This window comes from Lampris incognitus, chromosome 4 (genome assembly GCF_029633865.1).
Source record: "Lampris incognitus isolate fLamInc1 chromosome 4, fLamInc1.hap2, whole genome shotgun sequence".
NCBI classification, from domain to species: domain Eukaryota; kingdom Metazoa; phylum Chordata; class Actinopteri; order Lampriformes; family Lampridae; genus Lampris; species Lampris incognitus.
This window is the reverse complement of record NC_079214.1, coordinates 45,249,070-45,276,598: the sequence shown is the minus strand read 5'-3', so window position 1 is coordinate 45,276,598 and position 27,529 is coordinate 45,249,070. Positions and strand designations below refer to the sequence as shown.

Below are 27,529 nucleotides of genomic sequence, written 5' to 3'. Positions count from 1 at the left end.
TGCATCCTCCGTAGACCTTTTGGGATGGTAGGTGAACTGATGTGGGTTGAATATGGTCGGGGATAGTGTTTTTGATGTGAGCCAGAACCAGTCTCTCAAAGCACTTCATGACTAATGGGGGTGAGTGCTATGGGTTGGTAGTCATTCAGACATGTGGGTGTTGATTTCTTGGGGACAGGAATGATATAGGTGGTCTTAAAGCATGTTGGGACTATGGTTTGGGACAGTGAGAGGTTAAATATAGTTGTGAAGACCTCAGCCAGCTGGTCAGAGGATTCCTGGAGGACCCGACCAGGTATGCCATCCAGTCCGGTGGCCTCCCGTGTGTTCACTCTGTGCAGTGATTCTCTGACCTCAGTGATTGATAGAATGAGCACCTGGTTTTCTGGATGGCTGGGGATTTTTGTGGCTGGGTCAATATTGTCCTTGTCGAAGTGGGCGTAGAAATGATTTAGCTCATCTGGCAGGGAGGCATCATGGACAGTGGGACTGTTATTGGAGCTTTTGTAGTATGTGATAGACTGAATGCCTTGCCACATTTCCAGGGATCTGGAGCTGTGTTGACCCAGCCAGTGTGAAAGCAACTCACTCAAATGAGGAGACATTGAGTATTGGAAGTTCTTTAACCAGGATGTAAGGTTGATGTATAACAGCCAACCCATCACCATGACCCATGGAGCAAGGTTTCTGTATGTACACATAGCCAGGAGGGGTGGCTTGATTAAGTGTCACAAAGTCCTGCTGATTTTGCCATGTCTCCAGTAAGCATAGAAAGTAAACTTTTCTGTCCATGATGATGTCATGGATGAATAATGCTTTATTGTTTAGGGAGCGAGTGTTCAGTAGCATGAATGTTGCAATGTTCTTTATAGATGCTGACGCATGCGATGTGGGAGGAGCGACACTGTCAACACAGAGCAGGGGCCTCAGATTGGCAGTGTGGACATGTGGTTTGTTGTGATTACTTCAGTGTTGCATTTTGATAGAACGCCTGTCAGACAGAACAGATGGAATAGTATTGTGGTGAGCCGACGTGGAAGAATGAGTCGAGAGGCAGAGATCTCTTTTTAATTGCAACTCCCATGCCCTATATAACACATGACCTCGAGAGTGCTCTTTATTTTACACAGGCCAGAACAGACCAGAACTGACAACAACACAACGATGTCCACAACTGGTGACATCAGTCTAAGTCACGGTCCTAAGATCTGTCAGTCAGTAAACGGTCTTCCACTTAGTCCTACCCGAACCCCCAAACAAACAACACAACAATAACCACAACATCATTAAAACACAATTTAAAATCTAACATCAACAGTCCCGTCAGGCATTGCAATCCTTCAGCGCAGAACCACTGACAGTCAGAGCAGCCGCCTCCCCCGATCACTACATACCCTCCACCTGATGGGTCAGTTGTCCCCAATGACCCCATCACCCAATGCATAGTCCCCCAAAAGTCCAGGGTGTCGCCACTGGTGAACAGACCGCTCAAAGCACTGTGTGTCATAGACCCACTTCTGCCGCACTCCGGAGCTGGCATGGGCCCGGCCGGTGCAGGAGTCGCCGCAGTGCACATGCAGCTCCACGTCTCGTCAACAGCCTGGCCAGTAGAAATCCCCCCTGAGGTGGTGGAGGGTATTGGCATTCCCATAGTGTCCCGCTCCCACAGAGTCATGGACCATCTGGAGAACCAGGGGACGGAGCACACGGGTACCAATAGCTGCAGGAGGCCGTTCCCTTGTCCGGGAGCTTGCCATTTCTGGTACGCCAACCTGTTGTGGAGCTTGAAGTTGCCCCATTGAGAGTGGTTGGCCTTTACCTCGGGCCCCAGCGCTGACACCACTTGTCCACTCGGGGCACCACTCCATCTCCAGCCAGCCCCTCACCAGCACCAGGGCCATGTCTGCCTCCTGCTGCTGCTTCAGTTGCTGCGTGGTCAACAGGAAACGCCTCTCCTCGTTGCTGGCAGTCTGAATGGCCACCACCATCAGTGTCTTCTGGCCCTGTTCCTCCCGCCACTGGCAGCAGCGGCACTCCAATGACGCACTGGGGCTCTGTGCCTGCTGAGCGGCGGCTGCTCGGTGACTGGCTCGCCGGTCCCTCAGCCTGTTCCTCCCCTGGCCAGACCAGAGTATCATGGTCTTCATGCTGAGGGTGATATTTGCCTCCAACACATCAACACAGGCTCCCCAGTGGGTCAACAGGTCCAGGCTGATGATGCATGGATCTTGGATGTTTGCATTACATTACAGTAATTTAGCCGACGCTTTTATCCAAAGCGACTTACAATAAGTGCATTTAACATGGGAAATCAGGAGAACTACTAGTCATCAGAGGTCATAAGTGCATCTAAACAAGCATCTAAGAGCAAAACCAGTGCTTAAGTAAAAGTGCAAGAAAGAGATTTTTTTTTAAATGAGTGAATACAATAAGTGCTAAGAACAAGTAACAGGGTAGTAGTTCTTAAAGAGGTGAGTTTTCAACCTGCGCTGAAAGATGGGCAGCGACTCCGCTGTCCTGACATCAGTGGGGAGTTCATTCCACCACTGTGGGGCCAGGACAGAAAAGAACTGTGACCGGGTCGATCGGCAGCAAGGGTCTCTGAGCGACGGGGCAACCAGGTGTCCCAAGGCAGCAGAGCGAAGTGGTTTGGGAGGGGTGTAGGGCTTGACCATGGCCTGGAGATAAGAAGGAGCTGTTCCTTTCACTGCCCTGTAGGCTAGCACCAGAGTCTTAAACTGGATGCGAGCAGCTACTGGGAGCCAGTGCTGGGGCGCCAGCAAGGAGGGAGTTGCCGTAGTCCAGCTGGGAGATGACCAGAGCCTGGATGAGCACCTGTGCCATCTCGTCGGTGAGGAATAGGCGAATCCTCCTGATGTTATAGAGGAGAAATCTGCAGGAGTGCGAAACTGATGCAACGTTTTCAGGAAACGACAGTTGGTCATCCAGGATCACACCCAGATTCCTCACAGTCCGAGTTGGCATAACCACGGTGTTGTCAATGGTGATGGCCAGGTCTTGGTGCGGGCAACCTTTCCCCGGGAGGAACATCAGTTCTGTCTTGTCCAGATTGAGCTTCAGGTGGTGTGTCGCCATCCACTCCAAGATGTCAGTCAAGCACGCAGCAATGCGTGTCTCTACTTGTGTGTCAGAGGGGGAAAGGATAATATCAGCTGTGTGTCATCAGCATAACAATGGTAAGAGAAGCCATGCGAGCAAATAATAGAACCCAGGAATGTTGTGTACAGGGAGAAAAGTGGAGGACCCAGAACCGAACCCTTTGGAACGCCCGTAGTCAGTCTGTGAGGCTCCGACACAGATCCCCTCCATGTCACCTGGTAGGAGCGACCCGTCAGGTAGGTTGCAAACATTGAGAGTGCAGAGCCTGTGACACCCAGCCCCTTGAGGGTAGAGAGGAGGATCTGGTGGTTCACTGTGTTGAACGCAGCTGACAGGTCCAGGAGTATCAGGACAGAGGAGAGAGAATTTGCTCTCGCAGAGTGCAGCGATTTTGTCACTGCAAGGACGGCTGTCTCTGTCGAGTGACCCACCCTGAACCCAGACTGGTTGGGGTCCAGGAGGTTGTTCTGGTGGAGGTATAAAGAAAGTTGGTTAAAGACAGCACGTTCGAAAGTTTTGGATAGAAAGGGTAGAAGGGAAAGTGGTCTGTAGTTTTTGACGTCAGAGGGGTTAAATGATGGTTTCTTGAGAAAGGGGGTTACTCTAGCAGTCTTGAAGGCAGATGGAAAGCATCCTGCCTGGAGGGAGGTGTTGATGAGGTGGGTTAGATAGGGAAGGAGTTCAGGTGTTATAGACTGAAGAAGAGGGGAGGGGACCGATTCAAGGGAGCATGTGGTGGGGCGACTGGATGTGATGAGGTTGAGGACCTCGTCAGGGGAGAGGGGAGCGAGGTGGGATAGGATGGGACGTAGAGAGGTGAGGGAGGGTTCAGAGGGTGGGATAGTGCAAGCAGCACTAACCGGGTGGTGAGAAAAGGAGGATCTGATGTCGTTTACCTTCTTGTCAAAGAAGTTAGCAAAGTCATCAGGGAGAAGGGAGGAAGTAGGAGGAGGTGGGGGTTGAAGAAGTGTAGAGAAGATTTCAAAGAGTTTATTAGGATTAGAGGCAGAGGATAGGATTTTAGGGCAATAGAAGGCAGCCTTAGCAGCAGAAAGGGAGGAGGAGAAAGTGGAAAGAAGAGACTGGAAGTTGAGAAGACCTCTGGGAGTTTGCCTTTTCTCCATTTGCGCTCTGCCACTCTCAGGCTCCGTCTGTTAGTACGTACTGAGTCGGTCAGCCAAGGGGCAGGTGGAGTTGGGCGTGCAGGCCTTGTAGGTGAGGGGACAGAGATTGTCCAGAGAAGAGGAGAGGGTAGAGAGAAGAAGATCAGTAGCAGCGTCAGGGGGTAGGAGAGAGAAAGATTCAATTATAGGGAGGATAGAGGTAACAGAGGAAAAAAGATCAGTGGCAGAGAGAGAGCGGAGGTGTCTACAGGTGGAAACCATGTGGGTAGGGGAAGGGGCTGAGGGGAGTGAAGAGAGGGAGAGAGAGTAAGACAAGAAATATTGGTCAGAGAGCTGTAGGGCAGTAACAGAGAGATTGGAAATAGGACAGTGTCTAGTAAAGATAAGGTCCAGCTGCTTGCCGGCCTTGTGGGTCGGAGGAGAGGGTGATAGGTGAAGGTCAAAAGAGGAAAGGAAAGAGAGAAGAGGATCTAGCTTGTTAGTGTGGATGTTGAAGTCACCGAGAAGGACAAGTGCAGAGTCATCAAGAGGGAAGTGCGAGACAAGTGTGTCAAACTCCTCCAGAAACTCACCAAGGAAGCCTGGTGGGCGGTACACAACCACGATGGTGAGTTTGACTGGACAAGAGACAGTAACAGCATGAAATTCAAAAGAGGGCGGAGAAAACTGGAATGAAAACAAGAGAGTATTTCCATTTCAGGGAGATTAGCAGGCCAGTACCACCACCCTGCCTCCCAGCTCTGGGAGTGTGAGAAAAAGAGTGCACATCAGAGAGAGCTGTGGGTGTGGTAGTGTTTTCTGGCATGATCTAGGTCTCAGTTAGAGCAAGAAAGTTGAGGGAGAGCAAGGATGCATAGCCTGAGATAAACTCAGCTTTCGGCACCGCAGACTGGCAATTCCAGAGCCCTCCCGTCACCACTTGCTCAACGTGAGTGGAGAGAGTGGGATAGATGAGATTGGTAGGGTCACAGCGCCTAGGAGTGACCCAACGTCTATGGCAGCCCCGGGAAGAGGAAAGGACAAGAATGCGAAGGAAACACATAGTCTATACTAAGTACACAAAATACAGATGACTGACTGGATCTAAAAAGAGCAGTCCGTGCTTGACAAAGTCTTGGCTTGAAAAAGTGGCGTATTGCCTTTGTTCACTTGAGCCTTCATTCAACCTAGGCTTGTTTGCCTGACGCTTGGAAGCTGACGCTTCCAAGTAGCAGCAGTGATTTAAAGAAGACTGATTGCTAATTGTCTGCTATGAGTGCAGGCCACACCCTGGCCACTTAACACCCAATTGGCCAAACAGGTACACTAAAAATAGGCTTATTGCCCAGAAACTGGACACTTATGTAAAACTCTATCAAACCTCACACAATACTATTAAAACTGCAAACAGGAAGTTACCAAGGAATGTACTTATAAGCTAAAAGGATAACTAAGTCAAAACTGCTGTGCAAGCCAGAACTTGTGCGCCAGCTCCTGGTCTCCAGCCCGGACTCGCAGTGACTTCTTCCCTCTTATGCCAGCCTTCCCTCCTGTCACTGTTATCAGCTGGGCGCTCGCTGGCGACCATACCACTGAGAGTGGGCTGGTAGTGCCGGGGAGGATGCCAGGTCGCGCCAGGGAATGGTAGATCCTGTGTCTACCAGAGCCCAGCAGGATCGACCGTCGAGTTGGCAGTTCAGATACAATCCTTTGGTGGGACTTAGGCGGCCAACCAGCTTGTATCGGCCTTGAGGGGGGCTGGAGACTGGATGGTTGGTCCCCTCACTAGGCCACTCCGCCATCATTGCCCTGCTGGCCGGATGACTTTGGCTTTCAGCACCAGTGCTGGGCAGTCACAGGCTGTGTGACCATGCTCGTCACACTGGTAACAGCGGTCAGTCAGCCGGAATGGATGTCACCTGGATGATCAAGGCCATCGCCGAGAATGCTGTGGTGGAAGCTGAACTTAGTAGACCTCTTCTACCTCTTCGTCGTTGTTCGCCAACTTGACATGCGGTCGAAGAGCTGCAGCCTTCTGCTGAGTAAGCCTCATGGAGAGTACCACCTTGGCCCATTTAACTTCACAGAGAGCCTCGCTGAGGGACTGGGACATGGCGAGGCGAACATGCTGACGCAACCCCTCCAGCATGTTTCCCCGCAGGAAAGGGGGGCCTGCTCCTCTTGAGCGGCTGCGTTGAACTACGGGTAACTGTGTTGGGCGTGTAGCTGCACATCTGCAGCGAAGGTACCCTGGCTCTATCCCTCTTGGCAGCGGTGGGTGGCTAGCTGCTCCCTGCTCTGGTCAGTGAAGAGTCGTTGCCTGAATCACCTCTCCAGGGCCATGGTCAGGGCTTAGAGGTCCCGCTGCTCCGCTGGGGCTAGGTCGAGGAGCACCTGCAAAGCCTTTCCTTCCAACACCAGAGCCAGGTGGATGGCAGCTTTCTCGTTGCTCCATCCGTTGTACCATGCTGCTAATTGGACTTGCAAGAGGTATGGATCTAGCTGTGTTATCACATTGTGCTTGGGTAGCTTGGCTGGTGTTCTATGTGCAGTACTCCTCCTGGCCTCTAGGAAATGATCAGTAGCAGTGGGCAGAATGCGCTCCCCGGCGCTGGTACTCCTGGCCTCCATGGAGTGGTGGAGCTACAGTGCACTGGAGCCAAGGGCCGGAAAACTTTCATCTCTTGTGGGCGCCGTCTTTTGCCACACCAAGTTTTCCAAGCGCCAACAGGTCTGCTCAATGTCCCGCTCCAGTCTGTTGATCTCCTTCTCCATTCTTAGCTCAATCCTACCTCTGACACCCATGTGGCGAGCCGGCGTGGAAGAATGAGTTGAGAGGCAGAGATCACTTTAATCGCAACTCCCGTGACCCATACACGGCACGACCCCAGGACTGCTCTTTAATTTACACAGGCCAGAACAGACCAGAACTGACAATACAATGATGTCCCCTCCATGTCACAACTGGCGACATCAGTCTAAGTCACAGTCCTGAGGTCAGTCAGTCAGTCAATAAATGGTCTTCTACTTAGTCCGAGTCGAACCCCCACACAAACAACGCAACAATAACCGAAACATAAACACATCATTAAAACACAATTTAAAATCTAACGTCAATAGTCCCATCAGCCATTGTGCTCCCCCAGTGCAGAACCACTGACAGTCAGAGCAACCGCCTCCCCCGGTCGCTACAGTATAATCTGAGTAAACAAAGTTAGATCAGAAGGCCCTGTGGACATAGTGGGGGTGATGCAAGTGTTTGAGGGATGGAATGTTTGCTAGGTAGTTTGGAGTGACACGGCGGCTGAGGTTCGGGAGTTCTGGTGTGAAGTATTTTATGAGCACCATTTCAGCAACAGAGGAGCACCAGCTAACTAATGAAGTCGGGAGTGGTGCAATAGTGAAGCCAGAGCAGGATGACAGGTCCAAAAGAGAGGTCAGGGATAGTCCTGAAATCGTGGCAGAGAAGAGTCTGGTTGGGGTGTACCAGAGTGGATAATCCACAGTTTATTGAGTACGCCAGTGGATTGCTAGCAGGCTAACAGCTGGTCGGCGGAGTAGGTGAGTGCACAGAGCTGCTGGTGTACAACCATAAAACTGTTAGAAACACATGTCTGTGAATGTTCTCATCCATCCAGGTCATGCTTATCCAAAGGAGTTGAATCAAGTGCAACTGGACTTGGTATATGTCCGTGAAGACGTTTTGCCTCTCATCCAAGAGGCTTCCACAGTTCGTGCCTTTCTGACTAGACGAAGCTAGTCTGACTGGCTGGTGATGAGACTTCGTCTAGTCAGAAAGGCACGAATTGAGGAAGCCTCTTGGATGAGAGGCAAAACGTCTTCACGGATATATACCAAGTCCAGTTGCACTTGATTCAACTCCTTTGGATATGTTAGAAACACAGTACTGGAAAATGTTGAGATGAGATAGGAATTGGCAGAAACAGTCCACCACAATTTTTATTTGCAGTGAAAAGCACAAGCAGTGAAAAGCACAAACAGAAGCACAAGTTGATTCAGATTGAGAAGTGGCGACATACATGACAGCGTCCTCTCATTTTCAGCATCTTCAGGAAGGACTAGTGGTTGAGTTCTTGTGCCCCATCCACTGAACTTGTAATAACGGTCCTACCACACCACAGCTGGTAGACTGCCCATGCCAAACCTTCAGAGAGCGCCTTCTTCTTCCTGACGAAAAGCTCCTATCGTCTTAACATTCCTGCAGTCAGATCTAGGCTGAAAATCGTAGAATCACAGATGGTGACTGAAACACACCAGCTTGCGTGACATGAAGCATGAACAAAGATACTCTCTCTCTCTTTCTCTCTCTTTCTGTCCCTCTGTCTGTCTCTGTCTGTCTGTCTCTCTCTCACTTAGTCAGGGATGAACTGCTGTTCCCATTGATAACTTTATAAATAGCACCAAAGAGGGTGTATTTAAAACTTTTGTTTAGATTATGAATGTTTTTTGTTGTTGTTTGTAATTTTAGCCTTTATTTGACAGGAAATGTAGGGTAAAGAGTGAAAGGGAGGACATACCCTTAGAACAGAACACACATTTTATGTGTTTATCTTGCTGAGCCACTGGGATGCCCTGGGTCTATTCAATTTAAAACTTTTTTTACCCACAAAACGGTTATCCATGCCTGTTCACACATATGTATGAAATGACTTTTAGTTAACACATTTATTGCATTTATTAAATTTAATTGTTGGCTTTTTATTCAGAGTAGATGTATGTTTTAAAAAATGTGTAGTTCTAGTAGTGAATCTAAAAAGAAGTAGTGTTTGGATACTGATTGCATGAGAGTGTTTGTTGACTTCTTCACTGGGAAGTGGGTTTGTGTTTGCGTGAACAAGGGGGAGACAGATTGATAATGGTTAGGTGAGAGAGAGAGAGAGAGAGAGAGAGAGAGAGAGAGAGAGAGAGAGAGAGAGAGAGAGAGAGAGAGAGAGAGAGAGAGAGAGAGAGAGAGAGAGAGAGAGAGAGAGAGAGAGAGAGAGAGAGAGAGAGAGAGAGAGAGAGAGAGAGAGAGAGAGAGAGAGAGAGAAGTTTTGTTCATGGCTTCATGTCACACAAGCTGGTGTGTTTCAGTCACCACCGTCATTCTGTGATTTTCAGCACAGATCTGACTGTGGGAATGTTAAGACAATGGAGTTTTTCCACGAAGAAGAAGAAGGAGATCTCTGAAGGTTTTGACATGGGCAGTCTGAGGTGTGTGGGGAGGGGGGGGCACACCAACATGAGGTGTGGAAGGTGTCGTTTGGCAGAGATAGAGCCACAGAGCACTGGAGGAAGTATAATTTGCTGCACTGCACGGCTGAACGCTGTAGTACATATGACAAAAAAAGGAAGGAAGGAGGGAAGGCACATGCATAGAAAGACCTCAAGGTTGGCTTGAGTGCCTGCCGTTTGGCCTCCTAGAGAAAAAAAGTGGCCTTTTTCTTTTTTTTTTAATTTTTAAATTCCTGTTTTTGCACAGCCTGCCCTGTTGAACAGATATCGTTTGAATCAAAATATCAGGTCGGAAAGTTTGGTGCTCCCGGGCAATGCCGTCTACCCTCCCTCCCACCTGGTTTCCTGCTGCAGCGGCGAGCACTGTTTGGGCACCGAGCCTCTCTATGGAGAGAGAATGCACGCACGTGAAGTTGCGTGCATATGCGTGCAAAAAATTGCGTGCATATCCATGCATACAAAAAAAATGCGTGCATATGCATGCATAGGCACTTGACAGTCAGCATGAGTCAATCAGTGTGATGAGTTACTTTGAGAAAGACATCAGGTATGTGGCCAAACATAATATAAATATACTGTTCATTTTCATTTTATATTGCTATTGATGCGCTTTAGAAATTGCTTGACACTAACCTGCTAAAGACAAAGGGGTAAAGAGAGCCTACATACACTCCTCTCATGTGGAAAGCATAGAGGAGAGAAGTGCAGGAGGAGTAACCAAAAAAAGAATAAAGAGCTGAGGAATGAGGAAGAGAAAAACAGCCAAGAGCTCCAAGCCCAGATCTATGAACCTATCATTACACAGAAATAGAAAGAGAGCTAGACAGAGACAGAGAAGGGGAAAAAATATTTAAAATAAAGTATATGTATCTCAGGTACTAACTTATCCTGAGCAGCAAGACCCGAGACCAGGAGTGCAGTAATGATAAGTCGAGCTAACCAGATTTTTAAATAAAACACATTGTGCCTTCACTGCTGCCGGAGTTGCTTCCCATCTCCTCGCAATGTGAGGGAGCAGCTGCAATAAATAATCTCTTTCCGGCAGCCATTGTGCAGGCAGTGCTGACTCGTTAGGGGACGCACTGCAGGGCTCTTTGGAACCTGAGAAACTCAATGTTTTGCACATCAACAGGACAATAACGCTGAGCCTGAGCTGTTTAAGCATGGACGATGATGCAAGACTCAAATGAATAATGTAATGCAATGATAACGAGGTCAAAGGCAAAGTAACATATTTCATATAACAGGTTTCATATAACATCTTTCAGCTTGGAGTTTATCTGATTCATTGATCTGTCACCTTTCTCTCTCTCTCGCTCTCTCTCTCTCTCTCTCTCTCTCTCTCTCTCTCTCTCTCTCTCTCTCTCTCTCTCTCTCTCTCTCTCTCTCTCTCTCTCTCTCTCTCTCTCCTCAACTGTGGGTTATTAATTAGTTTTGGTGGAGTTAGTGTGTGAGCCCTCTGGGTCATCAAACCCTGCTGTAACACTGAAAGGTCATGTCATGCATGATCAAACTGAGAGGGAATTATCACATAAACACCTCCAAAACAGTAAATCAATGTGAATCCAAGCAGTCGTTGCCCCAAGGCAATGTGCAAGCCAAATAACAATAATAATAATAATTGATAATAACTTTATTTATAAGGCACTTTTCAAAACAAAGTTGTAAATGTTTAACGAAACAAAAAAGGTAGAAAACAATAATAAAAAATAATTTAAAAACCATAGGTGGGATAAAAAACCAAATCAAATAAAAAGCAAGCTATCAGTGAATTATGACAGTGAACAGCAACCAGCCATTGAACCAACGATAATATTAGCAACAATAAAGATGGTGTTTTATTTATTTATTTTGTGTGTGTGTGTGTGTGTATGTGTGTGTAAAACACATCTTTTTAGTTTTGAATCAAAACTTGGAGATATAGAATGAGACTTTGCCTTATAATACACACTCACACATCAGCATAAATCATCGACCATGAGACAGGCCTTATCACTGAAAAATGCCTTTTACATAGATACTTGTCGTACAAACTGGAAGAGGCGTGAATAGATTGTGTTTGTGTGTGTATGTGTGTATGCGTGTGTGTGTGTGTGTTACTGCTGTCACATTATATTCGAATATCGAATTTAATTTCGAATTTGCATAAAAACACGAGATTCGAACGTAAATGGGGAAATTCGAATTAATTAAATAAATAAATACATTGATTGTACTTTAAAAATTATTAATTAATCAATGTCAAAAATGCCGAAAGTAGGCTACGGCAAGAATTCCAGCTCTAATTACCCATAAGTCCATTACCCATAAGTCCATGGAGCGGAAACGTAGGCCTAGGCTGCAGCCAGAAAACGAGAAAATGGAGGAATTTGGTGCTGCCGACAACGAGCCCGATGATCAGCACACCAGAAAGATCGTCACTCCAGAGAATCTTAGGAGTGCGATTTGGAAACACTTTGGTTTTTGGACTGTAAATGGAAAGACTGAAAACAAGGACAAGGTAATATGCAAACTATGTGAGCGTGAACTAGCATACCATAGTTCCACGACCAACCTATAGCATATCAGCTCCTTCACGCCTCAGGGCGCCTACGCTTCCGATGGCCTTACGGTCGCTCCATCCCACTTCTGACACCAATGTAGCGAATTCGGGGGGACAACGCAACCACAGGAACTGCCGCGGCCGAGAAGAGAACCCGTATCGCCCGCACCGCAGGAGGCATCGTTAACTGCTCGACTAAAGGGTCAGACCCGCCAGCCAGCGGCCAGCGTGTCTTCTTATCCATGCACGTTACAGTACATATGAAATGATCTGCAGGGCATCGGAACAACAGGCAGCTGTTGCAGCTGTAATATTTGAGAAAAAATGGTCAAATCTCGAACTAACCACAACTGAATGGTCCATGGTCGAACAGATGCGTGAAATACTTAGACCGTTCAAGATTGCGACTGAGGCTTTGTCAACTAACAAATATCCCTCAGCTTCTGCTGTATTGTCTTTACAGCATGTACTACTACTGTGTCAACTTGGCTCACCCATTCCTAATGCAATGCCCAGCTTGAGGGAAATGACCGCAAAGATCGACACAGATTTGAGGAAGCGTTATGAAAAAAATAATCAAGCAACATTCATGTTATTGAATAAAGCAGCATACCTGGATCCCCGCTTTCATAGTTTAATGCATTTATCAGAGGAACAGAAGGACCAAGTGCACGCAAACATTAAAGAAGAAATGGCCGTGAGATTTGAAAGTGGGACAGATGAGCATTCGTTAAGCTCAGACACTCATGCACGAAAAACGGCCCTGACGGCAATGGGCGATCTGTTTGGAGAAACATACAAGGGAAGGGGCGAGACGAGAGACGACCGAGAAAATGTACTGCACCAAGAGATGTGGTCCTGCCGAAGAGAGACAACGATGCCAGCAGACAGCAATCCTCTTCCATGGTGGAAGACGCTGGGTAGCGCAAAATATCTCCACCTGGCACAGCTAGCAAGAAAGTAGCTGAGTGTTCCCGGGACATCAGTGCGTTCTGAGCGAGTCTTTTCCACAGCTGGGAATATTGTTAACAAAAAGCGCTCCGCTCTTGACACTGAACACGTTAACCAGTTGATATTCCTGGTGAATAATGGGTAGCCTCCCAGTCCAGTTAGGCCTATGTGTAGGCTATGTATAATCGTATTTACAAAGGCCACATAACCCACTATTTTTTATTTTATTATTACTATTATTATTTATTTTAGTTATTTAGTTTGGTGGGCTTGCCTAGGCTACTTATAGGCCACGTTCTGTTAGTAGCCTACGTTACATTGCCATGGCAGCGCTGAATGCAGCCCAATTGCCGTGAGGATTATTGACATTATTATTACTTTTTTGAGAAGCATACTCTGTGGTAATTGTTTTTGAAAATATGGCAACATTTGACTTCATAATTTGCATTAAACTTCACTAATTATTTCGACCGAAATATGTTGTCTGTCTGCTTGTCCCCTCTTGTGGATACAAATGGTAAAACGCATGATCAAAATAATTACTGGTCAATAAATTACAGGTTATTTTTAGTCTTGCCATTTTAAAGACCGTTTTTTACGTGGAAATTCAAATCCAAATTCGAATATGGGTACAATTCTGCCACGAATATCGAATATGTTTTTTTCTTAAAGTGACAGCCCTAGTGTGTGTGTATCAGAGAGAAAGAGAGAGAGATTTTATGACCTTGGGCAGAATTACCTGCTGATCATTGACAGTGATGTGTGGTCAGGACTCCTATATTACAGCACTGGGACAGACATCACTGATCTGCACCTCCACTTTCATTCTCTCTGAATCAGACAATCTCGTCCTCACTGTCCGCTGCCACACGCACACGTGTGTGTGTGTGTGTGTTTGTGTTTTTCTTGGTGTGTGTGTATGTGTTGCTTTAAATCTATGTTGCAAGATTATTCTCCTCAAAGCTTTGAAAGTAGAAGCTATAAAATAGATATCACTGTTGTCCAGAGGCTAGCCTAGTCAAAAGCATTTTATTTAGATTTCACAAGTTGGATACATGTATCCAACTTGGCTGAAGGGAGTCAATAACAGTTGTGATTCAAGTAAATAATCCTAATGTCCCTATAATGCCTCTTTTCACTAGCCAATTCTTTGAAATGGTGAACTGATTTCTGTAGTGTGTGTGTGTGTGTGTGTGTGTGTGTGTGTGTGTGTGTGTGTGTGTGTGTGTTATTAAGAATGATTGACAGGCACGCTATAGGACCATACTTTAGACAGGGAAAGTCATGTATTTGGTAAAATGTGTGTTTTCCAGAAAAGAGTTAGATTGGCTATTGATGTGAATTTTTAGTTTTTGTAATGAATGGATGCATGGATACATGGATACATGTACTGACTGCACACAGAGCAACTAGATCTATCCAAATACATTGCAAAGATCCTCCTTTCAGTACACAGAAGCAGAGCCAAACAGGTTGCAGGTGGGACGGAATTGGGTTAGCAGCAGCCAAGCACCAATAATGGCAGTGGTGGCAAAACAATGAGCACCACTTTAGCTCACTGTTACACTACAGTCAACAGTGCCTTTCACGCAGTCCCCCGCGCTGCACTGGGACACTCTGGCCACGTCATGGTCCACCTGATTCCTACATACAGGTAGAAATGAAAACTCTCTAAACCTGTTGTGAGGGCATCTAAGAAGGGGACCAGTGAAGCTATGGAGGATCGTCGCACGTGCTTGGACCATAGTTACTGGGATAATTTCAAGTATGCCACCAACAGTATGGATGATTACTCTGAGGCTGTGACATCTTGTTTCAGCTTATGTGAGGACAGCTGAATGCCATCATGCACCAAGGTTAGTTACAACAACGACAAACCCAGGTTTACAGCTAAAATCAACTTAGGTTGGAAAAGGAGGAAGCGTTTCGGAGCGCAGACAAGCTCCAGTTTAAAGAGTCTAAATTCAGGTTTAGCAAGGCAGTGAGAGATGATAGACAACTGTACTCTGAGAAACTTCAACAGCAGTTCTCAGAAAACAACTCGGCCTCTTTCTGGAAGGGCCTCTGACGGATCATCAACTACAAACCAAAATGCCACAAATGATTTGTGCCTAGCCAATAATCTGAATGAGTTCTGTTGCCGATCTGAAAGACAGTAGGACAACCCTGATACCATCCCCCGTGACTCCATCCACCAGCTTCTGACCACCAGCTTCTCCTCCCCTGCCAAAACAGGGGCCTGGACCTTTCCACAACTGCCCACTATAGGGGCCCCCTCCTCACCTACCACAAGGACGACCCTCTCCATCCTGGAGAGGGACATTAACAGGCTGTTCAAGTGACAGAACCCCTGCAAGCTGCAGGACCAGACTCTGTCTCTTCCTCCACCCAGAAGCACTGTACTGATCAGCTGTCCCCAGTGTTAAGACATTTTTAACACATCACTAGAGACATGCCATGTACCAGCCTGCATCAAGACTTCCACCATCATCTCCATCCCCAGAAAACCAAAGGCCACAGGACTCAATGACTACAGACCCATTACCCTGACCTCTGTGGTAATGATGTCTTTTGAGCACCTTGTTCTGTCCCACCTTAAAACTATCACTAACCCACACCTGGACTCTGTGCAGTTCGCCTACAGAGCCAGCAGGTCTGTTGTCGATGCAGTAAACATGGCGCTCCACTTCATCCTCCAGCACCTAGACTCTGCAGGAACCTATGCCAGGAACCTGTTTGTAGATTTCAGCTCCACCTTCAGCACCATCATCCCAGATCTGCAGGACAAGCTCTCCCAGCTGCTTGTGCCTGTCTCCACCTGCAGGTGGATCAGCAACTTCCTATCTGGTAGGTAGCAGCACATGAAGCTGGGTAATCACATCTCTGACTCTCAGACCATCAGCACCGGTTCCCCTCCAGGGTGTGTCCTTTTCCCTCCACTCTTCTCCCTGCATATGAACAGCTGCACCTCCAGTCACCAATCAGTCAAGCTCTTGAAGTTTGCTGACCACCACCTGCTTCTGGTGTTGGAAGATGGCTGTGCGAATTCACGTTTGCAGCAGCCTCATCCAGTGCCAGTGTCAGAAGATGGCGGTGCAAATTCACATTTGCAGCGGCCTCACCCAATACCGTCCATGGAGTGTCTTTGTCCAAGTCTGTGTCTAAGTTTTGTCTTTGTTTGATGGCTGGGAGAGCTGGCACTGGATTGGCTAGGAGAGCAGGACAGGCTAATTTAACTTGCTAGCCCATGTAGACCGGCAGTTCCGATAACGCTGAGGGTGGTCTGGCGGCGGCCTCACCTGGCGTTGACTGTGGTGTTTTTGATGTCGTTGTGAGGAGTGTGGGGAGGTGTGTCGAGGTTGTCTGGCTGGGAGAGCTGGTGCTGGATTGGCTGGGAGAGCTCGGTCTGCTTCGTCCAGTGGGCCCGGGGACCACGACCCCTGCCTGGAGCTGCGCCTGAGGAGGAAACGCTGAGGGCGGTCTGACAGGACGCGGAAGTGGAGCGAGCTAAGCTAACTGCTAGCCCATGCAGACCGGTGGTTCTGACAGTCATCCTGGCTGGCATTGTTTCCTTGGACAGTGATTTTTTTGTTTAGTTTGGATGTGTGTGTTGGTTTGGATATGTGTGTTCTTGTGGTTTTTGGATGTGTCTTTGTGTTGTGCTGCCGTGGGCTGGGGGAAATGGCATTTCGTTTCATTTCATGTGCGCGGGTACATGGAGTGAGGTGACAGGTGAAGTGTTCCTGATTCCTGATTATTTGGCTCATCTTTAGTGGGGATGAGTCTGCCTACAGGTGGGAGATTGACCATCTGGTGTCCTGGTGCAGCCAAAAACAATTAGAGCTCAATGCTCTAAAGACAGTTGAGATGGTTATGGGCATCAGAAAGTACCCAGCCCCACCTGCCCCCTTCACCCAGTGTAGCTCCCCAGTTGACACTGTGGAATCCTTCCAGTTCCTGGGCACCAGCACCACCCAGGATCTCAACCGGGAGCTGAACATCAGCTCCTTCACCACGAAGGCACAGAAGAGGTTGCACTTCCTGTGGTAGCTGAAAAAGTTCAACCTGCCAAAGCCAATGAAGGTGTACTTTTACACTGCCATCACATCCTCACCTCCTTCATCATTGTCTGGTATACTGCTGCCACTGCAAGGACAAGGGCAGACTGCAGCATATCATTCTCTCTGCTGAGCAGGTGATTGGCTGCAACCCGCCATCCGCCATGATCTTTACCCCTCCTGGACACTGGGGTGAGCAGGAAAGATCATGGCCAACCTTTCCCATCCAAGCCATGGTTTCTTCAAAACACTCCCCTCTGGGAAGAGGCTAAAGTCTATAAAACCAGAACCTCACACCTCAAGAACAGCTTCTTCCCTACAGCAGTAGGCCTTTCTAACAAGCCCTCAGACACCCCACAGATCCTCTCATTGATGCCCACCCACCCCCTTCTATCTTCCCTACTGTGTTCTCTGTATATGGACACCATGCATAAAACCTGCACTACCCTGTAAATAACTCTTATTCTGTAAATAACTTCTTAAAATTCTAATTTAACTTTTTCCAAATACAGCTCCTGCCACCCAGTGCTGGGCATCAGGGGCTGCCATGTGGTCTCATGATCAACTCTTGACTGGTGTTGTTTGCACCTAATTGCACCCTACTTTAATTTTATTTTATTTTATCTTGTATACATATTTTATTTATTATTCTTTTTAACTTTTATCTTTACTATTTACTGTTAATTTTTCCCCTCTTGCATCAACATACCAAGACAAATTATGATTATGATTCTGACCACAAACAGGCATTATCTCCAGTCAAATGGGGAAATTTCTGATTGGTGTATAGTGGATACATATCTAGGCTAACCAAGTTATTTTACATGGTCCTCAGTTGCGGGTTCCGAAAAATAGCCTCATACTTTATTAGTTGTCAGCATCTCAATCTGTCTTTATTGTTCCCTTCCTCTCTCTAATTTCCTGTCTCACCATGGCCTTCATCCTTCTTTGTTGGCAGGGCATCATTCAAGATGTGAAGCTGATTTTTGCTCCCAATGGCTATATAACACAGTGCCCCAACCTCAACCGTAGTAAGTATGGTCTCCACTCTGTCAATCACATTCTGCCACACCAGATGCCTACCTTACTTTGCATCTTTTGCCTATCCTTCCCCTTTGTTATTCGCTTCAAAATAAGCCAAAAAAAAAAAGCTTATCAGAGTTCACACATTGTCTCTACTGCACTCTGTGGATCATTATAAGGTAGGGATTATAATGAGTTATGTATGCCCACAGAAGAAGCCAGCACCTCTCTCCTGTTCTCCCTCACTCTCCCAGTAATTTTCATTTTGCCGTGATTCAGATTCTATACACCCCTCCACCCCCAGTCCTCATCCCCCTGCTCTCCCATCCATTTACTGTCAGAGAAATGAAGACACAGGGCTGCGGCTCTGCCCTTGTACTGGCACCAGCTTCTCTGTCACTGATCAATAAGGCATGTAATCACAGCTTGTTGCATCACTTATTGATACTAACGCCAACCAATAGCCCTGAGCCAGAGAGTATATAGAGGTGTATGAGGTACCCATTTTTAGCAGGGTGTTTACTTTGTGCTGTTATGAGCTTTGTCCAAATAAATACAGTGAGATTAATATTTTGTCCTGTTTATTCCCCTTTTACTCCTTTTTATCCCCCCTCTCTTTTCCCCTTACTCTCTGGTGCTTCCTTTTTTGTTGTCGAGCCTGTCCCACTTGCAGTGATTTCCTGAGCCTGGTGCAAGGCATCATGGACCTGCAGGAACTACTGGCCAAGATGACCCTCAAGGTGAGAAAGAGGAGTGATGTCCCACGCAGAACTGACAACAGTCAACACAACCTCAACAACTCACTGCTTAGCCTGTCTTAAACTGAAAACTGGCTGTATTGGGCTCACAGTTCTGCATCATCTACAAATGTAGCAATAATAGTTTCAACTGAAGGGATTTATTACTTTTCAAAATGCTCATACCAATGTCAGAGGATAATTGTGTAATGTGAGAGTCAAAATATTTGCAACCAGATAAATGGTCCACTAATGTTGCCTTGGTGTAGATTAGCAAAGTGAAACAATACACTGCAGAGACAGCCAAAGATTTTGCTGAAGTCAATGCAGGCATTATTCTAATTACCCTTAATCAAGTTTTAATTTTGTCAAGTTTCCCCAAGCTGGATGAATAATTATAATTTTGGAAACTGACAACACACTTTATTCAGTCTCATAGGCATATTTATACCCATCAGGTTGATTGTACAGTAGACTGAAGTTGTTTGACAAGATGTCCAGTTGAAGACAGAAAAGACATGAAACATTGCCCTGCAACATCTACATATAGCTTCCTTTATTCAAACAATCTTTGCTGTCCTGTAACAGACTCTAGCTCTTAGGCAGGGTGAAAACACAGCCAAAATATATTAAACAGAACCTATAAAACAATACATTGACTACATGAACATTATAGATAAGGATTTGAAAGCTCAGGATTGTGCAAACAATAATTGCTTCTCAGTCCAGCATAAAAAAAACACATTCCTGTGCAAATGGAGTGATCACATTGCAGTGAGGGAATATTCCTTAATATTTAAAATTGAAGGCATTGGTTCAGACTGCCCAATAAGGGCAGTGAAGAATAACACGGCTTTACTTACAACATCTCAAAAGCCCTGTATATAGCACTCAGTAATACACAGGATTTGATGTTAAATCCCTTGTGCTGATATTTAGGGAGCTACACACCAACCCAACTCAACAAACCAAGAAAGAAAAATTAAGCAAAATTTACACACTAGTCCCTGAATTTAAAGAGAAAACATCAGTGCCTTCATAAATATCCTTAAACCTGGTTCCAAATGGCTTAGTTGGCTACCAAACTGACAACATACTACATGAATATGTGTATCTTCACTCTTGATATTAACAACTGTAAGCTATTGGGACAGCAGACACTGCTGGCTTGAAACAGCCCACTCAGTAGGTCATAAACCAAATGCCTATTAGACTACAATATCAACTCATCTTATGTCACATCTTTGAAATACTACAGACAAATGCAATATAGATGCTAAATGCTACAAGAAATGCTACAATAGAGTTCTAGCAGTCAGAGTATCTGGGACTCATTCATATGATGTGACAGGGCTAACGAGCTGGTCCCAGCAACTGACCAGTTGAACATTACTGGAAAAGACAATCATGCCCACATGCAGCGTGAGATATGATTGGAAACACAGATGCAACTCATTTCTGTGATGAGACTGTGTTCTCCGATCAAGTGTAAAACTTTCTTTCCACTTTATATTTGTTCGCATGTATTTTTGTTTGATTTTGTTTACTTTTTTATATTTGTTCACTTGTATTTTTGTTTGATTTTGTTTACTTTCACAACATATCAACATCACAGTAACAGCATTTTCTTGCTTGTAAGCTGCACTTGTGAGTGACATGCCCCCTTCGCTCTGTTGCTCCGTCAGCTGACTCGGCCTGAAGCTGAACACAGAATGTTGTCCCCAGAATTTCTGCCAGTTGTACAATCTGCCCAGGTTGATATCAACATTTTATTCTTGTAACATTTCACAGTGTGAAATGTAATAAAAGACAGAATCTATCACACAGTGTGACCACGGCCTACTTGTCCAAGGTCAAGTTGTTAAGCAATGTGCATTTGCACTGTGGGTTCACTGCAGGTTGCAAATAAGTCCCAAACAAAATATTTTATTAAGAAAAATAAAGTGGGGGGGGGGCTGGATTTAACTTAGATTCCTACAGATTTTTGGTGGTTTTTAAAGTTTCCTATATAGAGAAAAAGATTCCTACAGATTTTTGGTGGTATTTAAAGTTTCCTATATAGAGAACATTTGAAACAGGCTACCTGACACCAATCTTGATCATCCATGAAGGATGAATAGGGAGAGATTTTAATCTCATATGGGGGAAAGCAGGTCATCTAGTGATTTGAAGACTGTGATGGATATTTTCTGTGTTGGAAAACCTCACCTAGGCTGTTATTGAAATCACATGCTAACATACGGCATGTTCAAGGAGCCTATACTGCATACTACATATATATACTCTAAAAATAATTCAGAGGACTATTATCAAAAGACTTCTTAGACTGGGGTATACTCAAGCGGTACGTCACACCTCTGAATAATTGATTCTTTCCACTCACCTAAATCCCCTTTGTTTCTAACGGTGTCCCTTACCAAGCTGTATCAATGGAAAATAACACGGGTGGTGAAAGCAATGTATTTGTTGGTGTAGATTTGCCTCAAAAGTAAATATTACCAAACAACCAGCTGTGTGGCTTTCCAGTTCCTGATATAATTGCTAGAGTTCTGACAAGTGATTGCTTACAATCTAACTCAGTACTGTTGAAATCATATTTTCTCTCCTATTTTGCAAATATCAAGGATTGATCTCATGAATTGGTAACAATTTAATTTATCAAACAAATTCATAAGGGAGAAATCGGTGAAAGTGAATTAGATAAATATAGCGGTTCCAGCTGTATGCCTGTATGTGCAGTGCTTTCATGAACTCATTTGATTATTTAATTTTCAGTCGTCTGCCTGCTCCTGTCTTGAACTGTTAGGATGTATGGATATTATCGGCACAAGATGATTGCTCAGTAGCCTTCTTTATCTATAGATTTAGGTTGTATCCTTAGTTTAGTGATAAATGCAATGTTGTCACACCCCACGCACAGGCTTAAAACATCTAATTAAAAAAAACACAAAAAAACCCCACACATATGCTAATTTCTTGGACTTGGAAAATTTTGCCTAGAGCTGACCTTATATTTGGCTATGCCAGCTTCATACTCACAAACACTACATAGTTTTTTCCCATCACCATTGTGAGTATTGTGGGTAATATCAGGTTTCAGGCAGTTTTAGTTTCATCCTAAGTGGGAATGGTGGCTGTCCTTGGTGCTGCTCTGTCCTCCCCAAGCCTGGCGCTCTCCATGGTGCTGAACTGTACTGAAACTATTGGAGGAGCTTGACAGCGCCGGCCCTCCACAGCACTCATATTTTCACTTGGTGGGATTTTCAACATCAAGAGGACATGGACATGAATCGATTTAAAAAAAGAAATATGAATATAAACAATGCAGCACATTGACCTGAGGCTACTGAGATACCTGGCCTACACCAGTAAACGTGGGCTGTTTTCACAGAGCTGTACGATCTGGTTTTATTGCTCAATCCAGGTTATGAAATGAGAGGTTTAGATAGATCCTGTAAGGTTGTGACAAAACAAGGTCATTATTTTACCACAAATGTTCAAGGACTTCATTATGCATAGACAAAACAAACACTGCTTTACCTGCTTACAGATTCAGGCTGTGTGCAGAGGCAACAGTTCCCAGACATTGATGCAGTAATTTTCTAGATGAGTTCTTTAGATAATAATTCAGTGAAATAGAAACATTGTGCCACATTTCTGGAAAATTAGTTGCGTATCAAAATCAAACAGTTGTGCATCATAGAAGTTAATTAATGTATAGTCACGCTGTCACTATGGTGGCAGTCATCTGGAGTAGTGTCATTATTTTAGTGATACAGGAATAAATACAGACATGCACATACAGAGGCTCTTCAATGTGCTTTCATGCTGACAACGATCTTTGGAGGACAGGTGTGATCAGAGTTCAGAATGATGTCATTAACTGGCAGCTCTATTGGAACAACAGGAGGCAAACAGGTGCCTTCATTTCTGTCCCTCAGCCACATGCTGAGCACACAGGAGAGCATGTGCCATTTTATAGATGAAGTTTGTGGATAACTGTTTGTGTGTGTGTGTGTGTGTGTGTGTGTGTGTGTGTGTGTGTGTGTGTGTGTGTGTGTGTGTGTGTGTGTGTGTGTGTGTGTTGGTTCCATGTGCGTGAGTGAGCTGACTTGAGTGGGAGCGAATGACCCAAGGACATCTCAGCAGGGCTGTATGAGCTATGCAACCACCTCCAGTGTAAATAAGGGTGAAATGAAGAACATTACCCTACCACTGTGTCACCTCCCCCACTTCAGTCAAATAGACAGAGTCTGACCTATTCCCACCTGACCTTATCCCTCATACACCCGCAGCAGGGAGGATGCAGTTATCTTCACCGTAAAATGCCTGTCTCGCTTCATATGGGGGAGCATTGAGGGGACAGTCAGACGGTGATTGTGTGTTGGCTGAATAATTGCCAGGGCCTCACGGGTGATATAGAACATCAGGGAAAGTGAGATGAGAGTTAGAAGTGCACTATGCATGAATTACCAAGGCAGCACAGGTGGTGTGTGTGTGTGTGTGTGTGTGTGTGTGTGTGTGTGTGTGCATTTGTGAGTGTTTGTGTTTGGAAGAGAGAAAGAGTAATAGAAACAGTGAGAGCGTTCTATAGGAGAGACCGATACAGCAAGCACCCGTTTTGGTTGTTCATAGTTTCATACATGGTGAACTGTGCTGGAATGGATGGTCACAATAAGTATCCTGAAACTATAGCAGCCCCAGATCCTCCAGTGAAACGCACACGCACACGCACACGCACACACACACACACACACACACACACACACACACACACAGAGTTGAGGATGCAAGAGAAGTGGAAAAATGTGGGGATTAATGGGTCTCTTAATGGTCCTCTTGTGTATAAAGTACAACTGGAACATCTGATGAGTTCATAAAGTGGGAAAATCTGAACACACTTGGGCTCTAATATGCAGTATTTACACATGATAATATTGCACAGATAAGATACATACATGGAGTGGCTATATACCCCTTCAAAAACAGATTTTTTTTTCCTCCACTGTAACATGAATTCTGAATACCTCAGACTGACCCTCTGTTGTGTTCTTCACTCATGGCACTTTGTATATTTTGTCTGTACCAGCTTCTACCAGTCTTGGTTGTGCGTTCATTCTGGCATTTGAAATGAATCCACAGATCTGAGGTACATATTCCTGAGTAGATGGCTTTGAATCCAGTGTGAATTACATTATGAAAAAACAAATGATACATACTGTAACTATACAGCTGTATACATCAGAGTAGCAAATAGGTGACAACTTCAGTAGTGAAGGGAGAGGCTGAATAGCAGCATTAGAATGTGAATGTACATCAAGGTCCATATTCGTTCAGGTGGCTGACTATTATTTGGAAATGTTTCATGCACATCATTACAGCACTTTGAATTGAATCAATGTAATCTAGAGAGAGAGAGAGAGAGAGAGAGAGAACCAATTCCCAATTTTTCAACTCTGTTTTTTTTAAAATTATTAACCCTAATTTCACCTCTGTTATTTTGTGTATCAATGTTGTCTCTCTGCCCTGCATATTGACCATATTAAGTATAAAGCTATTAACCTCAGAGCCCATGCTATATTTTCAATGGACCAGTTGATGTCTGCATTGTACTGGTGAGGTATCCCTCAGGATGCCTCGCCAGCCTTTGAAATTACATTTCAAACATTTTGTTTAGGGATTTGACAGAACATATCTCTACCTCTCGTAGCTCATACTGTTCACTGGCCAGCTGGGGAATGTCTCTAAATGAAATAAAAATCCTTGGTGACAACCTAGCATTTTCTATTTTTATAGAGAACTCTTTATCATTTCACAGCAAGCCCCCCTGATATCTCTCAGGGGAGTGGTGTGAAGTGTGGGGGAGTGAAGCAGGCTAACCCAAGGTGTCAACACGAGTCTGTCTGGTTTGTGGACCAATGAAGCTCAGCTCAACAGCCGGTTTTTGACTCCCTAGCCTGCCCTTTTGACAAGGCTCTGATCACATATGTGAGAGCCAGGCACAGGGAGTGTATTGTCTGCAGATCCACATGTGCATCTGTGTGTGTGTGTGTGTGTGTGTGAGAGAGAGAGAGATAGAGAGACAGAGGAATAGCCTGCCCTCAATTCCATAGTCCTGCTTGTTATGCCTCTGCAGATTATGGCCCCAGTCCTGGAGCATGAGCTGCCTGTCTATCATAGGCTGCAAACATACTCCTAATGATTGGATGGTTTTTAGTGGAGCAGAGCTCTTTGAACAGCTGAGTGAGGCATGCTGGTCAGAGGAGAGCAGAGGGGAGGGATTGAGGAGGGTTACTTGCACGCATGCTTTGAGTGGTGATTCAGTTTCTGTGTTTCTTATACTGTGCTCTTTGTGCCTGTGTGCCTTTGAGCAGCTGAACTATGCCGAGTCCCGGCTTACCCAGCTAGAGAGCTGTCACTGCGAGAGGACGTGCAGCATTAACGGCCAGCTCTACCGAGATAAGGAGCTATGGGCGGAGCCAGAGAATTGCCGAAACTGCGCCTGTAAGGTGGGTACACCCCCCCAAAATGAATCTTCCCTCCACGCTTATCCCCCTAATTTTCATTGACCTCGTCTTTTGTCTAATTTAAGACCGATTCTTCTAGACAATTCTGATGATAACTGACACTCCACTGAAAAAGCACGCTTTTAATAGAAAATAAAAGGGCCACTTACCAATTTTTCTAACTTTTTTTCCCCCTCCAGTGTTTTTCCATGTGGCTGTTGTCATCACAGATTGACTGTCTCCTACAAAATTTCAAAAACTTTGCAGCTTTGAAAAGTTTCTTGTTCCCATTCAGGCAACAGAACCCTCCACCAAAACATTGATCCTCAACACTTTGTCACTCAACGCTTTCATTTTTCTGTCAAGTGGAAGCTGTCAAAACAATAGAGCCTAAAACGTAAATGAGCACTTACTGCGAAGCCACTTCAGCTACACCTGCACCTTCTTTTCCACACTCAACAGACAGTCTACCTTTGCCTCATTACTCACATCACACTTCCTCCTGCCCCAACAACCCTCTCACTTCCCCCAACCCCCACTATCCTCCTGTCTCCCCACCCATTAATAAGAGCTCCTCTTAAGCTTAGTTGCCCCCTCTTCTACTTGGGAGCTAGCCTTTGAAATGTCTTGAATCAGGCCATCCCTGACCTCCGGGGGGGTGGGGGACTTGCTGCATCATAGCATATTAAGCTGAGGCCAGAGCTTAGTCAGTGTGATTCCCTCCTGTGGACATGCCATTAACTGATAACCAGGCTGTCCCGGGGGGACAATTTCAGATGACTCAGGCAATTAAGTATTGCACACAGAGAGCGATATCAGCCACCTAAATGAAGGCAGTCCTTTAAGGCATGAATAAACTGCCTGCTATCAGTGGGTCTCGATTTCGCTGCCTGTCATCTGATGTTCCCCAGTGAATCCATTATCTGATTGTGTGATTAGAGCTACTACAGTTTGGCTATTTGCATACATTCACTCCATTAAGTAAATGGAGCTGTGCTGTTCCTCGTTAGTAGTTTTTCTGATGATGATAGTGCTGTATAGTGCAGTGCACAGAGACAATAGTGTGCATACCAGCAAAGCACTATGGGTAGAGCATAGCACTACCATTGATAGAATTTGATAATAGAGTTTGTTTGTTTGTTTGTTTGTTTTTTTCTCATATACACTACCGTTCAAAAGTTTGGGATCACATTGAAATGTCCATACTTTTGAAGGAAAAGCACTGTACTTTTCAATGAAGATAACTTTAAACTAGTCTTAACTTTAAAGAAATACACTCTATACATTGCTAATGTGGTAAATGACTATTCTAGCTGCAAATGTCTGGTTTTTGGTGCAATATCTACATAGGTGTATAGAGGCCCATTTCAAGCAACTATCACTCCAGTGTTCTAATGGTACAATGTGTTTGCTCATTGGCTCAGAAGGCTAATTGATGATTAGAAAACCCTTGTGCAATCATGTTCACACATCTGAAAACAGTTTAGCTCGTTACAGAAGCTACAAAACTGACCTTCCTTTGAGCAGATTGAGTTTCTGGAGCATCACATTTGTGGGGTCAATTAAACGCTCAAAATGGCCAGAAAAAGAGAACTTTCATCTGAAACTCGACAGTCTATTCTTGTTCTTAGAAATGAAGGCTATTCCATGCGAGAAATTGCTAAGAAATTGAAGATTTCCTACACCGGTGTGTACTACTCCCTTCAGAGGACAGCACAAACAGGCTCTAACCAGAGTAGAAAAAGAAGTGGGAGGCCGCGTTGCACAACTGAGCAAGAAGATAAGTACATTAGAGTCTCTAGTTTGAGAAACAGACGCCTCACAGGTCCCCAACTGGCATCTTCATTAAATAGTACCCGCAAAACACCAGTGTCAACATCTACAGTGAAGAGGCGGCTGCGGGATTCTGGGCTTCAGGGCAGAGTGGCAAAGAAAAAGCCATATCTGAGACTGACCAATAAAAGAAAAAGATTAAGATGGGCAAAAGAACACAGACATTGGACAGAGGAAGACTGGAAAAAAGTGTTGTGGACGGATGAATCCAAGTTTGAGGTGTTTGGATCACAAAGAAGAACGTTTGTGAGACGCAGAACAAATGAAAAGATGCTGGAAGAATGCCTGACGCCATCTGTTAAGCATGGTGGAGGTAATGTGATGGTCTGGGGTTGCTTTGGTGCTGGTAAGGTGGGAGATTTGTACAGGGTAAAAGGGATTCTGAATAAGGAAGGCTATCACTCCATTTTGCAACGCCATG

The 27,529-nt window shown here is 45.3% G+C and overlaps 1 protein-coding gene across 1 annotated transcript in view; it reads left to right on the top strand.

Moving 5' to 3' along the window:
* The window catches only part of LOC130111478 (protein kinase C-binding protein NELL1-like), a 429,520-nt gene that overhangs the window by 175,206 nt on the left and 226,785 nt on the right, over positions 1–27,529 (top strand). The window contains exons 6-8 of the mRNA XM_056278686.1: positions 17,968–18,040; positions 18,690–18,772; positions 25,144–25,278. Of these exons, the coding sequence (XP_056134661.1) occupies positions 17,968–18,040; positions 18,690–18,772; positions 25,144–25,278 (291 nt within the window). The remainder of the gene's footprint in view (positions 1–17,967; positions 18,041–18,689; positions 18,773–25,143; positions 25,279–27,529) is intronic.